General features: G+C 41.3%; 1 protein-coding gene across 3 annotated transcripts in view; it reads right to left on the reverse strand.

Moving 5' to 3' along the window:
• The window catches only part of LOC134518347 (UDP-glucuronosyltransferase 1A1-like), a 36,704-nt gene extending 24,568 nt beyond the window's left edge, over window positions 1-12,136 (reverse strand). The window contains exon 1 of one of the 3 annotated variants that reach the window (XM_063341043.1): window positions 11,222-12,136. In XM_063341043.1, coding sequence (XP_063197113.1) covers window positions 11,222-12,067 — 846 coding nt within the window. In that variant the 5' untranslated portion in view covers window positions 12,068-12,136. Of the gene's footprint in view, window positions 1-183; window positions 1,036-3,622; window positions 4,556-11,221 lie in introns of those variants that run through there. The other 2 variants (XM_063341041.1, XM_063341044.1) reach the window with 2 other exon arrangements.
• Between the last annotated feature and the right edge of the window lie 330 nt (window positions 12,137-12,466).

Consider the following 12,466-nt stretch of genomic DNA (forward strand, 5'->3'; position numbering starts at 1 on the left):
ATCACGTCTTTTTCTCCTGTTCTATTTTTCATGTGGATTGGCTACACAGAAAAGGTTAATCTAAATTATGTCTTTAGATAAGAAATGTCCATATCAAACACACTATTAAACTACACTCAGATCATGCAGGTGTATGACTGCCAAAATTTTCCCTTGTTATACCTTTCCCAGCCAGTCACTGACCTGAGATAATAGTTTCTTCTGTCCGCAGTTTATGCCTCCAATGAAAATCATATTGGGCATTATAGGCATGGGATATTCGAAGACAAAGTCAAGTCTCTTCAGCCAAATGGATCCATGACTTAAAAGCTGTGTAATTGTCATCGGCTTTTGGAGAAAGTCTGAGGCTAGGCTTTCAAATGGTGAAAAGACCATACTGCAGGTGAAATACTCTGAAATGTCAAGCAGGAAGTTTTTCACTCTCTGAGGGAACGTCATATGATCTGTATTGAGTGAGAACATTCGTGGGACATAGGACGGTGGGTTCGGACTCTGAGCAGCATGAGTGTCTATAGAGCACGGAACGCCCCGCAAGAAGAAAACAGTAGGGATAGAAAAGTGCAAAGCAATTATCTGTCCACAGGGTGTCAGAGGATCTGTAAAGATGGCATCAAATTTACTTTCTTCAATGTATTTCATCATCTCTTTGTTGTACAGCAAGGAACTGCAGGAAACTTGAAACAATGCAGAGGTCTTTCTGAAATTATCCAAAGTATTCAAAAATCTGATGAGGAAAGGCTCTTTGCTAAAACAGTTTGCACCAAATGAGCGTATAAGTTCTTCCATCTCTTCCTTTTTGAAAGGTACAGGATACGTTTTCAATTCATATGTCCCTGTGGAATCTATCAGCATTTTGCTATCTGGCGCAATAACAACTATTTCATGTCCTCTCTTGCTCAGCTCCACCAGCACTTCCTTCATACTGAGCCAGTGGCTGCCCTCCATCGGGATCACCAGCAGCTTCCCAGCAGCAGCAGGGCTCAGGCAGCACAAGAAGGGAAGCAGCACTGCCGCCAGCATGTTGCGATCTGGGCAGACAGGAACTCACACACAAGTGAGACAAGGGGTGGCTCACAAGCTTTTGTAGCTATGCTCCACCTACACAAACACACCACTTGCCAATGCTTTCTAGTGATACCTGTGCCCTTTTGACTTGCCTCACATTTCAAGTGTTCACAAGTTTGCACGCAACAGAGTCACGGTAGGTAATTAATGGTTATCAAAGGTTGAGATGAGGTTTGTGCTTCAAAAGCGGGTTTGAATGAGCATGAAAAAGGTCTGTCTCCTATCACACACTTTGCTTGCCCAAGCTAAGACTACAGCTCAGTGCCTCAGCCTTCTCCTTTCCATAGTAGGACCACAACCTCATGACACTTCTTACCATCAGCAACCCAGCAACTTTGCTGACATTTACTGACAACATGCTCTAAGGTGCATGGGAATCCATGAAAGAGATGCATACACAGAGCGGATGGACAGGAACACTGCTGACCCCACATGGTAGTACTGGGTCTATAAAGAGCACACTAAAATGACTCTTCCATGTAGTGTTGGAGTTTTCTGTGCCAATGAAGGCTGACAGAGTTGTCATAGAGTGTAGTAATTTCGTATTTTTTTATAAGTATTTTCTTTTCTAATGAAGCTGAGGCGAGTTGTACAGTGAAACATAACTTATAGTAAAGGTAAATATGAGGAATCAATGTTGAAGTACCTGGTGTTTGTTTTTTGCCTTTTTTTTAATAACCAAAACCAGCTGGTACAACTGAGAAAACTGAATATTTTTTTTCATTGATGCAAACATGCATTTTTTTGAAGAGACGCAGCCAACAGAAAATCTTTCCCCATCTCTACATATAACTTCCATCTAACCTCTTATCCTGTGGGCTATAAAACTAAATTGCAAAACAGCAGTTCGCCATTGTACCTCAGATAACCTAAACCAACAACACGTTTCTAATTCATGAACTCATGAGTTCATGGCCAATGTCAGTTCAGGTCATGACTGAAATAGTTCATCAACTCCGTTGAGTCTAGATTGTAAATTGCTGGTTGTAAATTGCTGGGTTTTTAAATGTTGGTGATAACCTCTCACCACAGAAGTTTCTAAATAGGTGACTTTGTATCCTTTGGGATACAATTTGCTCCTCCAGGAGGTTCAAGGCTCTACAGCACTGGTGGAGCTTTCTTTCACATGCAGTTTCTGTACAATTATTTTCAGGCTTGGTGGGAAAGCTTTGACCTTATTGAGAACTTGCACTCCAAAAAGCGCAACCAGCTCCATCACCCACACTGTCCCCATATTGGTAGTTTACAAGATAGGATTAACTTAATGGGAATTTTCAAACAGCCCAGGAGAAGGTGAGGCACAGAAACAGATCTGTTGCTCTTAACCTCTGAAAAGGCCATCAAATGAACACTAGAAGACATGTTCAAGTTAGACCAACAGATGAAGAAAGAGAGTCATGGATGTCTGATGGTGGGGCATTTACAGACATCTGCTTGGGTCTTTAATATCTGATCAGCAATCTTTCCCGCTCCTGACTCCATGTCCTTTTGAAAGACCCCTTGTGAGCAACTGCTACTCCTTTTCCTTCATTCAAATATATATAACCAGTTAGAGAGAACCAAGTGGCACTAAAGACTCTCCTGGTAAGAGGACTGGCTGGCTCTGCCACTTCCAACACAAGCACTAAACATACTTATCTGGACAAAAGTGGAGGACATCAGGGCTTTCTTCTACACTACTCTGTTTCAGGGGTACTCATAATTAGCAATACTCGAATATCCCTTTCCTGCTTCAATCCGCTATAGAAGATGCTGTACTTGATTCAGAGAGCTGGCTGGTACCCAAAAAACTGAATAGGAATTTACAGAAGACACCCCCACCCAGAAAAGCTTAAAACCTAATTAAATAGCCTATGAAAGAAGGGGAAGATACATTTTAAACAGGCTTTCTTTTGGGGGTTAGATATTGACACTTTGACATAATGGGAAAGACATAGATGAATCAGTCTGGCAGATGGACGTGACAGAAAAAGAACCGATGAATAGCTAAAATCTTAAGTCCTATCACTTTCAATGTCTTTGAAGGGAGAATGGGTATACAGAAGTATGGACAGTCCATGAGACAGCCAGAAAGGGAGGACACCATGGGGCAGACAGAGAGCAGACTGTGCTTCTGCATGTTCTTCAGGTTCTTTCAGAGCAATACAGCCAAGTCCTCCGAGCCTGGCTTTGGTCATAGGGACAGCTCTTACGGAGATGGACATGGCGTAAGAAATTTAGATGAAATGGAAGCTACCAAGTTTGGCTCCTGTTGGGGAGGAAAGTTTACAACTCATCAAAATTCAGGTCAGCTTCAGTTCAACAAAACAGCTTATAATTTGCATAAAATTTACATGTAACTTAAATTTTCATATCTGATAAGACCTTAGGTTTGCCAGGATATGATTTAATCTGAATGCTGGATACTAGGAAATAACATTTCTGCATCATGCAGGATTTCTCATGAGCTTTCTATCTTTAAATGCCAAGGTGTTGTCAGTTAGGTTTTGATGTAAGGATGCTTAAACATTTATGTTCTTGCCTTTTCAATAAAAAAAAATAAATTAAAATTTTATACCTGAGACAGTTTTTTCTTCTGATCACAGTTTATCCCTCCAATAAAAACCATGTTTGGCATCACTGGTCTCGGGAACTCAAACACAAAATCGTATCTCATTAGCCAAACAGATCCACGGCTTAGAAGGTCTGTAGCTGTCACTTTCTTTTGAATAATCTCGTATGCAAGTTCTTCAAATTCAGTGAACATAGGTTTACAATAAACAAACTCCAGCATACGGACTAGCATGTTCTTCACACGTTGAGCAAATGTCATGCTATCTGGATTATTTAGGAAAAGTCTGGGGACATAGGAAGGAGGGCTTGGACACTGGGTAGCTTCAAAATCCATACCGCAAGGAAACCCTCGCAAGAAGAAGACAGAAGGAACTGAAAGATACTCAGCAACTATGGTTCCACACATCAGAATTGGATCCGTGAAAACCACATCAAACTTGCTCTCTCTCAAATACTTCATCATGTCTTCATTGTGCAAAAGGCTCTTACAGTTGGTGAAAAAGAACCTGGACATTTCTAAAATGCTTTGATACATTGTAATAATAACATTCAAAGCAGATTGTTCAATAAAATGAGCATTAACAAATGACTTGAGCACAACAGCTAAATGTTCCTCTGCGTAAGGTATTGGATATAATTTCACTGTATAATTCTGAGGCTCCTTTGGCTTCATATACAAACTTGTTGACGGTACAACCACAACAACTTCATGTCCTTTTTGCTGGAGTTTCTCCACTACTGGGCGCATGCTGAGCCAGTGACTTCCATCTTGAGGTATCACCAGGATCTTTCCACCTTTGGCAAAGATTAAAGACGATGCCAGAAGAAGAAGTATCCCAGTTAGTTGGTAAAAACACCGAAACAGAAGAGCCATTTCAGTGGAAGCAAAGCAGAGAGTTCTGCTCTGGAGCCATCCGTCACAGTCCTTTATATGAAGGTCCACACAAGCTTTAACTTTTCTGCAGGGAACTTATTGACTGCAGAAATAAATGTTTAACTTCCTAATATTGTTGTGGTTATCCTTTAACATTGCAATTGCTTAGGTAACAGGGCAGGGAAGCAATCTGCTCTTGAAAAAAGATGGTCCCCCTTTGTACTTTTTGTTAATTTTTAAGCTTGGGATTACGTCAGCATGTTCCTTCCTACATGAAACTGAGACCAGGGATGTCAACTTGTAATAATAATTGTGGTTAATACCATTGGCTTGGTAAGTGCCCAGTGAGAAAATAAGCCTGGTTTTGCTTTCAAAAGGCAAACTTTAAAATACACCCATCAGGATAAGTGGAAATTGCAAGATCAATTTGTTTATGGACTAGCCTAACTGAGAACACCTAACCAGTATGGAGAAGGCTGATGTTAAATTCCCACCTCCTGGAAGCAGTCAAACCTGCATGTCTTACGAATATATCACAGCTACCACGACATACCGTGCAATCCCAAATCAGAGGAGGAGAAGGACAATCCTGTTTGGCTTTTCTCCCCACGGTACTAGACAAAAAAAAGTGAAGCAAATGATGCGTTCAGGGCAAGAGAAGGGAATGGAGGCTGACGTAGACCTTTTGGACACAAAGAAGGAGCCTTGGTCTTTGGCCACTGTCCTGAAAACTCTTTTTATACATTGTGGGCAAGACAAAATTTAAGAGCAGATATGATATCTTTTACTAATTCCACTGATAACACATACAGAGAAAATCCCAACAAGCAAACTAGGTTTCTGAGCTCTCCTCTTTTCACAGATACAAGCAGTAATGTAAGCAACCACACATAGGTGTCTCCTGGACCTCTTCAGCTATGAGCCCCCACAGAGCTGCAAACTCACCCTGCCTCTTCCATGTTCACTTCTGAGCAGCAGCCCAACTTTGATAAGAAGAGAGATCCTCTCTTGATTAAATTAGCCAGGAACTTGGTAGTTGGATCTGTGGGTTTGAATCCACTCTCAGGGAGGCACAAGCTGTCCCCAGAGTTCATGTTTCCTGAGGGAGGAACTGATTGCTGGGCCATTATAAAAAAACTAGGTGGCAATACCCCAGCTTGGGTTTCCAAAGAAAGTTTTACTAGGGTGGTGTGAGCCCTTGTTTGCTGGTATTCGCTGTCATCCTCTGGAAACATGCAGTGAACTGAGCCCCTCGGGGCTTTGCTGTAGGAATGTTTGTCTTTATGCAAGCAAAAGCAATGCCAGACCAAAGTCTTTTGGGTGGTGGTAAGGAAGAGGTCCTTGTGAAGAAAAGTGCTGATGCAAAACTAGCAGCAGCACAAAGTTTTTCCTGTTCCTTCCTTTTGTAAGTGGTGGTGGGATTCCCAGCATCTTCACTATGGAGAAATAAACGCTTACAACCTTGACAATAGGGTTTGTCTCAGTAGGCACCCAAAAGGTGCTAGCACTGCTCTGCATGGTTCCATACTGTCACGCTGACATGGAAGAACCACCTTTAGACATGGAGAACCAATTTCTAGAAAGGGCAAAATATGGCGGAGTAGAGGCAGGAGACAGTTTTGTAAGGCACAGACTGAAAGCGTGAGACTGAACAGATTTATGAGTAATTCTGATTAAATGACAGAAATATAAAGAGTTTATTGCAATTGCTGTGGCAGGAACTGACCAAATCCATTTGGAACTTGCTATTCGGTGTTTTTTACTCTGCACTTAGGTATGATTTTCAACAGCAAAATTAGGTGGCTGAAAACAGCCAATACAAAGGTCATCTTCCAGTATTTATAAGAGAACAAGCCTCTTGCTAGTATGGCTACACTTTCTTATGAACTCAACAGACTCCCTACTTTTTGTACCAGACCATCAGAGCAAAAACTGTGGAAAAGGTGAGGCAGCAACAAGAAGTATTTAAAAAAAGATAAAATAGAGGTAAACAGAGAACAGACAAAGAAAGAATGGAGTTCTTAGGTTAGCACAGAATCAGCTGAGGTCTGATCTAAGCTGGGTAATTATTATTCAGAAAATTAACAGACTGGCTCATTTTTCAAAATAACATGGTAGGTTTACATGTGTTTGTTGTTCATTATGCAGTAGCAAAGGGCACCTGGGCCGCTTTCAGGCTTGAAGGGTGTGGTGCCTCCTTACTGACTCCTGCTATATGTGCAGAGGAGAACCAGAGTAGTTTGATGAACAGAGTGAGAGCCCTCTGCCAGCTTGGAGGAAAGGCTTCCCCACTGTTTACCGAAGGCCATAAAATTTGTTAAAAAAGGCTGAAGTTTGGGTGACCCAAGACTGCAGATTTGTTTTTCACTCAGAAGTATCCCTTGCAATAAGGCTTGTGCGTCCAGGGTGTCTCTCTGAGCTGGCAAGGAGCATTGCAGCGATGGAGCAGTGCTGCACTGACATGCAAGCAGCTCTGAGGAATTGAGACCGCTTGGACCCTGTGCCATAACCATGTCGAGGGGTGCAGGTGTACTTACCCCTCACCCTATGATTGCTTCAGCTGGAAAAGGTACTAAAACCTGGGAAATCTACTTCTAACCTGAGCAGCAAACAGTATGTGGCACTAAGGGAAGAAGATAGCAAATGGATACCTCAGCAGCTACTTGTTATATGAGCAACACTAAAACTAGAACTAAAATGTTTGTTGAGGCAGCCTGAAAGTGTTGGTATCATCTACTGGATTTGTTTTCCTGTTGTTAGATGAAGTTACTCACCCCCTCATGCTCTGGGTCTTGCAAGCAGGAAAAGGCTGCTCAAATGCAAGTGTGTGTGGGCGATATAGTTTGATTTCTCAGCTTTCTGAATGATGGATCAGGCTTATACATTTTGTCAGCAGGAATCCTTGTGTAATTGACCTAAGTCTTTCTGTGATGCTAAACAGTATGAGGCAAAAGGATTTACACAGTAAAGTGCAGATTGGTAGCTGCTAACATGAACCTGCCTGATCCCCCCCTTACATTTTACATAGCCAAGGAGATATACTGGCATTTGCCTGCACAGGATGAGGTGGCATGTAGTTTGGCTACTGTGACTTCAGAGGAAAAACAACCCATAAAAGTGATTACATGTTGACTGCAAGTTGGAAAGTAACCTTACTCTAAGTCTTTGTGGTAGCAAGAAGCAGCAGGCAGCTAAGCAAATCACAAAACACATATAATTTCTAGGGCAGCTCTTTCCTAAGCAGAGAATAGAAATCATATGAAAATGATTGTTTGTGATCCTGAAATTAATGACTGTATCCTAACAGAAAGACAGGAGACATTTAAGGCTTCCCATGTAACTGTAATTGGAACATTTGCTAACTTTTGTAGGGCAGTATGTTGGATGTTTGTTAACACAATACTCTTACAACCTTTCTAGATTTTTGTGCATAGACCTCTGTAAAATACAGTACCTTTAGATTCACCTTAGAGAAGGTGTTTCAATTTAACCAGAAGGCAAACTTCCCATGGAAAGGGAAACCATTGCAGTAGTTCCATTTGACGTGAGGGAATTTTTGTCGAAAGAACTGTGTTTTACAGCTTTCTTAATATCTCTTCTTCAAAATATGGGAGACATAGGGACTGAAGAGGACAGTGAGATAAACTGTTCGGTTAGAGCAGCCATTTCAGGTTGGAACATACTGTGCATTGAAGACACGCAACACATGACAGTTAAACTTCCTTTTCCAAAATTAGCACTGCTTTTACTTGCCTGATGTTGTGTATTTTGCCATTGCAATATAAGGCAGATGAACAGTATTGTCAGCTTTAAATCTGCTCAACATCCTTTACAAAAGCAAAACACACAGATGCTGATGTGATACCAGGCTGCTCTGAACTGCCACTAGGTTCCTCAACACCTTGAATATTGCACAAAAAAACCCAACCCTAGTATTTGGTTCATGAACAGAGTGACGACTACTGCTCCGGTGCAGAAAATGAAGAGCTCCCATAGAGCTGTACTAAACCTAGCTACCCATGTTAGTAAATTCACAGTACTCGCAGATGTCACAGGATCCCTTCCGAGGTCACACAAAGTGACATTTGTGTTGAGCAGGCATTTCAAAAGTATGTCTGTGTGTACCAGGTATGTGTGCACACTTTGGTACTGCTTACTGTATTTTCTGGCTTCTTACGAAAGTCTTTGAATTCCACTTTAATTACATATTTCAGAGGACCAGTTAGAAATGTCTCCTTATCAGAGCTTCCCAGATGCTGCTGGCTCTGGCAAGAGGGTTTCAGAACAGGACCTGTTTTCTTAATCCTTGTGCTGGAGGGACAAACCACAGGGTCTTTATTCAGTTATACTTCTCCTTTACTTAACTACCTACTTAAATCCTACTTAACTTAAATTTTAATGTTTTAAATTAACCAGTTTTTTAAATAAGTAATGGGTGTTTTAGGTTAAAAAACCCCAAACCAAACCAGGAACAACTTTGAAAGACTGCAAGAGCTTACATTTCTGAACTTTGCTTAGATTAAATCATATGAACTTTGTTTTTATGAGCTGCCCAAAAAAGCAACTTTGCATTAACTTTGGCTAAAGATGAGATATTCATCAAAGTGTCGCAGGGCTCACAGTCCCAGTTCATCGCTCCCTAACGAGGGATCACTCACAGTGCCAGCCTTCAGGTCCCTCTGGAGTCATTAGAGGATGACTTGGCACAGGACCTCTGCTCAGTCAAGAACTTGGCTCTGATTTCCTTCGAGCCTTGTAGTAAACCCCCAGACACATTGGGACTTGGCAACTGGAGTTATGTGTCTGTTAATGAACATGTAATTGCCACTGAGACAGATGCCTACGTGAAGTGGGACAAGAGGAAACACAGCCTGAGGCAGCTATGTTATCTTAGTTGGAGTAAGGGTAGTTTGTGTTGCCCCCTGTGGTCGCACGTTCTCCCGCTCCCTCTGAGGCTGCAAGGCTGTGGACAATGCTTATGGCTCAGAAGGGTCAAGGAACTTGCAATTTAATTCCTGTCTCTGTGCTGGATAAAACGCTTATGCCCAGTTCTACAAAAGCATAAGCTCCTCAGCACCCCGATGTCTTCAGCTCCCGAGCAGGTACTCCATGGGACCATGGGTGATACAGCAGGAAGGAGCCCTCTTCTGGAATGAAACCACAATGCCTGATTTTTCTGCCTGTGGAAAACTGTGGAAAGTGGTGTAACAGAAAGGTCTGTGGCTTAAGCTCCTCATCTGAGAAAAGAAACCTCATTTTGAATCTCTTGTTCTCCCTCCCTTTCTTAGTCATCCTAACTTTTTGTTTTCTTGTCTGTTGAGCAATGGGCTACTGGGTTTTGAAGAACTATCTATTCTCATCATATGATTATATTTCTGAATATTAATGATCAACCCAAAGCTTACCACTCTGTATGGATGGATAGGTAGATTTTTTTCTCCCATATGACTCACTTCACATTTGCTTACACTCCACTTACTGCATTATTGCCTTGCTGCTGGTCACTGTTACAAGTGAAATAGGAGAAATTCCTCTGCTGTCTGTAGAAAATGTATCTAGAAAAGCTAGACTGAATATAGGAAGAACACATGAGGTTTTTCAAGATTTGGAAAATATGATTTCCACCAAATGACAAATGTCAGTGTGAAGATGGGAGATGTCAGGTATAAAATAAGGGCAGGATTGTTCCACCCCTATAGCAAGCTACAAACAGTTTGTAGGTCTGAGACCTTCAAGATGTAAAAGTAAAGACTTATGTCATGCAACCAGCAAGAATTTGCTTCTTAAATCTCTGACTATGAAGTGCCACTCTTTTGAGCCTAATGTGAGAGAATGCCTTGTTTATAATATTATTCTAATATTCTCATTTATAGTATTATTCTTTATTTGCCTTATTCTTTATTGAGTTCAGTGGACTCTGCATAGACCTGTCAAAGAGTATAAAATAAACTGAAAGAAAAAAGGAAAAAACCTTAGTCTCAAAGATACTGTATTGCAATCGTGTAGCGGTACTGTGTGACCACAATTCAGAAGTGAAGGAATAATTTCAAAGGAAAGATGTTTGTGTCCTGCATTGTGCCTGGAAAGAAATGTCTAGCGCTACTAATTGTTTTGGAGACTATATGGTAACTATCAAAATAGATTTAAGTTTCTAGATTAGATTTAAAAACCTGCAGAACAATTCTGGTAAAGGCAAATTTGAAGAAATATGTATGAAGACTTATCTGAATTTGCTTTCAAGTGTCTTTCGTCAAATACACTAATTTATATTATTTTTTCCCATTTCAACATGACAATTATGTTTCACCATGATCTACAAAGAGAAGTAACTTAACATAGACAGGCAGTTTGGAAACCATATGTCATGAAAACACAACCAAAGCAAATTAACTGACTTTGCTGAGTCTAGAGTTAAAAACAAAAGATGACTCTCAGATTTGACTCTCTTTGGATTTTTGGTCAGGTGAAAGAAATATATGTCAGACTCCATGAAAATTACGTCAAAACTGCATCTGGTTGGTGAATAATATACATTCACTGAGGACTTCAAATAAGTCATCTGCCTCCATCAAGGTAATTTGACTTCAGCCTGTGGAAAAAAACCTGCCAGAACCTGGTCATATTAAATCATTACCAGAAATAAAAAACATTCAATAGCACTAAACTTCCAGAAATGATGTAATCCCATTTCATTGGAAAATGTATAAATTGGAGGAAAAAAGAACATACCTTAGACAGCGGTTTCTTCTGAGCACAGTTTATACCTCCAATAAAGACCATATTGGGCATCACTGGTCTGACATACTCAAACACAAAGTCAAATCTCAGAAGCCAAATGGAAGCAGAGTTCAGGAGGTCTAGCAGGGTTACATCTCTCTGAAGAACTTCGGAGGAAAGTTTTATAGCATCTTCATAGAAACCGTTACAGTACTCAAGCTCCAGGAGGGCAACCAGTGCATTTTCCACTCTCTGGAAAAAAGTCATGCGGTCCGAGTTGAAGGTAAACAGTCTCGGGATGTAGGACAGAGGGCTCGGGCACTGCGGTGCTTCATAGTGTAAGCTGCAAGGAAATCCTCTCATGAAGAACACAAATGGAAGAGAAAGATAATTAGCAAGTGTGGCTCCACACATAAAAACAGGGTCTGTTAGGATAGCATCAAAGTTGCTTTGATTCAAGTACTGCAGGGTCTCCTTGCTGCTGAAGAGGTCCTTGCACTCAGCAAAGAACATACGGAAAACGTCCACTGAGGTGTTGTACAGTGCTAGAACATTCATGGGGAAAGGCAGGTCCTTCAGGTGAGTGGCAACGTACTTACGAAAGGCATTATCCAGATCTTCTAACGTGTAAGACACTGGGTATTTTTTCACTGTGTACGCCTCTGTCGTCTTTATATTCCAGCTTATTTCTGGCATAACCACCACCACTTCATGTCCTTTCTCAGTGAGCTTTTCAACCACTTGCCGCATGCTAAGCCAGTGGCTTCCAGCCATGGGCACCACCAGGAGTTTTCCTCCATCTGAGAGGCCAGGAAGGAAGAGGATGAAAATCCAAGCACAGAAAAGCCGCAAAGGCATGTTCCTGTGGTCAGAATACAGAGTGTGAAAGAGTTTTTCTCCTTCAGTGGCTTGAAGATGCTCTTGAAGGAAGCCAGTGCATTTATCTATTGAGTTGTGCTGCTTTGTCATAATCTTCTAGTTAATGATTCACTGCTTTAGGTTGTGGGTTGTTTGGTTTTGTGTTTTTTTTTTTTAAATCTTTACTTGTAAAGCCAAATGAGGTGACCCTTTCCTGTGCTGAGTCATTGGGAGTTCCTCAGTGTTCAACGGAGAATTCCGCAGCATGCTAGTCAGATTGTATAGGACTTCTCTCTTGGCTGTTGATGTGTCGTGTCTTACCCCTTGGCCAGGGCCAGGGAAGGCAAGTCTGGTGCAAACAACTCCAACACCACAGTAACAAATTAAAACACCCTCAAG

This window comes from Chroicocephalus ridibundus, chromosome 7 (genome assembly GCF_963924245.1).
Source record: "Chroicocephalus ridibundus chromosome 7, bChrRid1.1, whole genome shotgun sequence".
Taxonomy (NCBI): domain Eukaryota; kingdom Metazoa; phylum Chordata; class Aves; order Charadriiformes; family Laridae; genus Chroicocephalus; species Chroicocephalus ridibundus.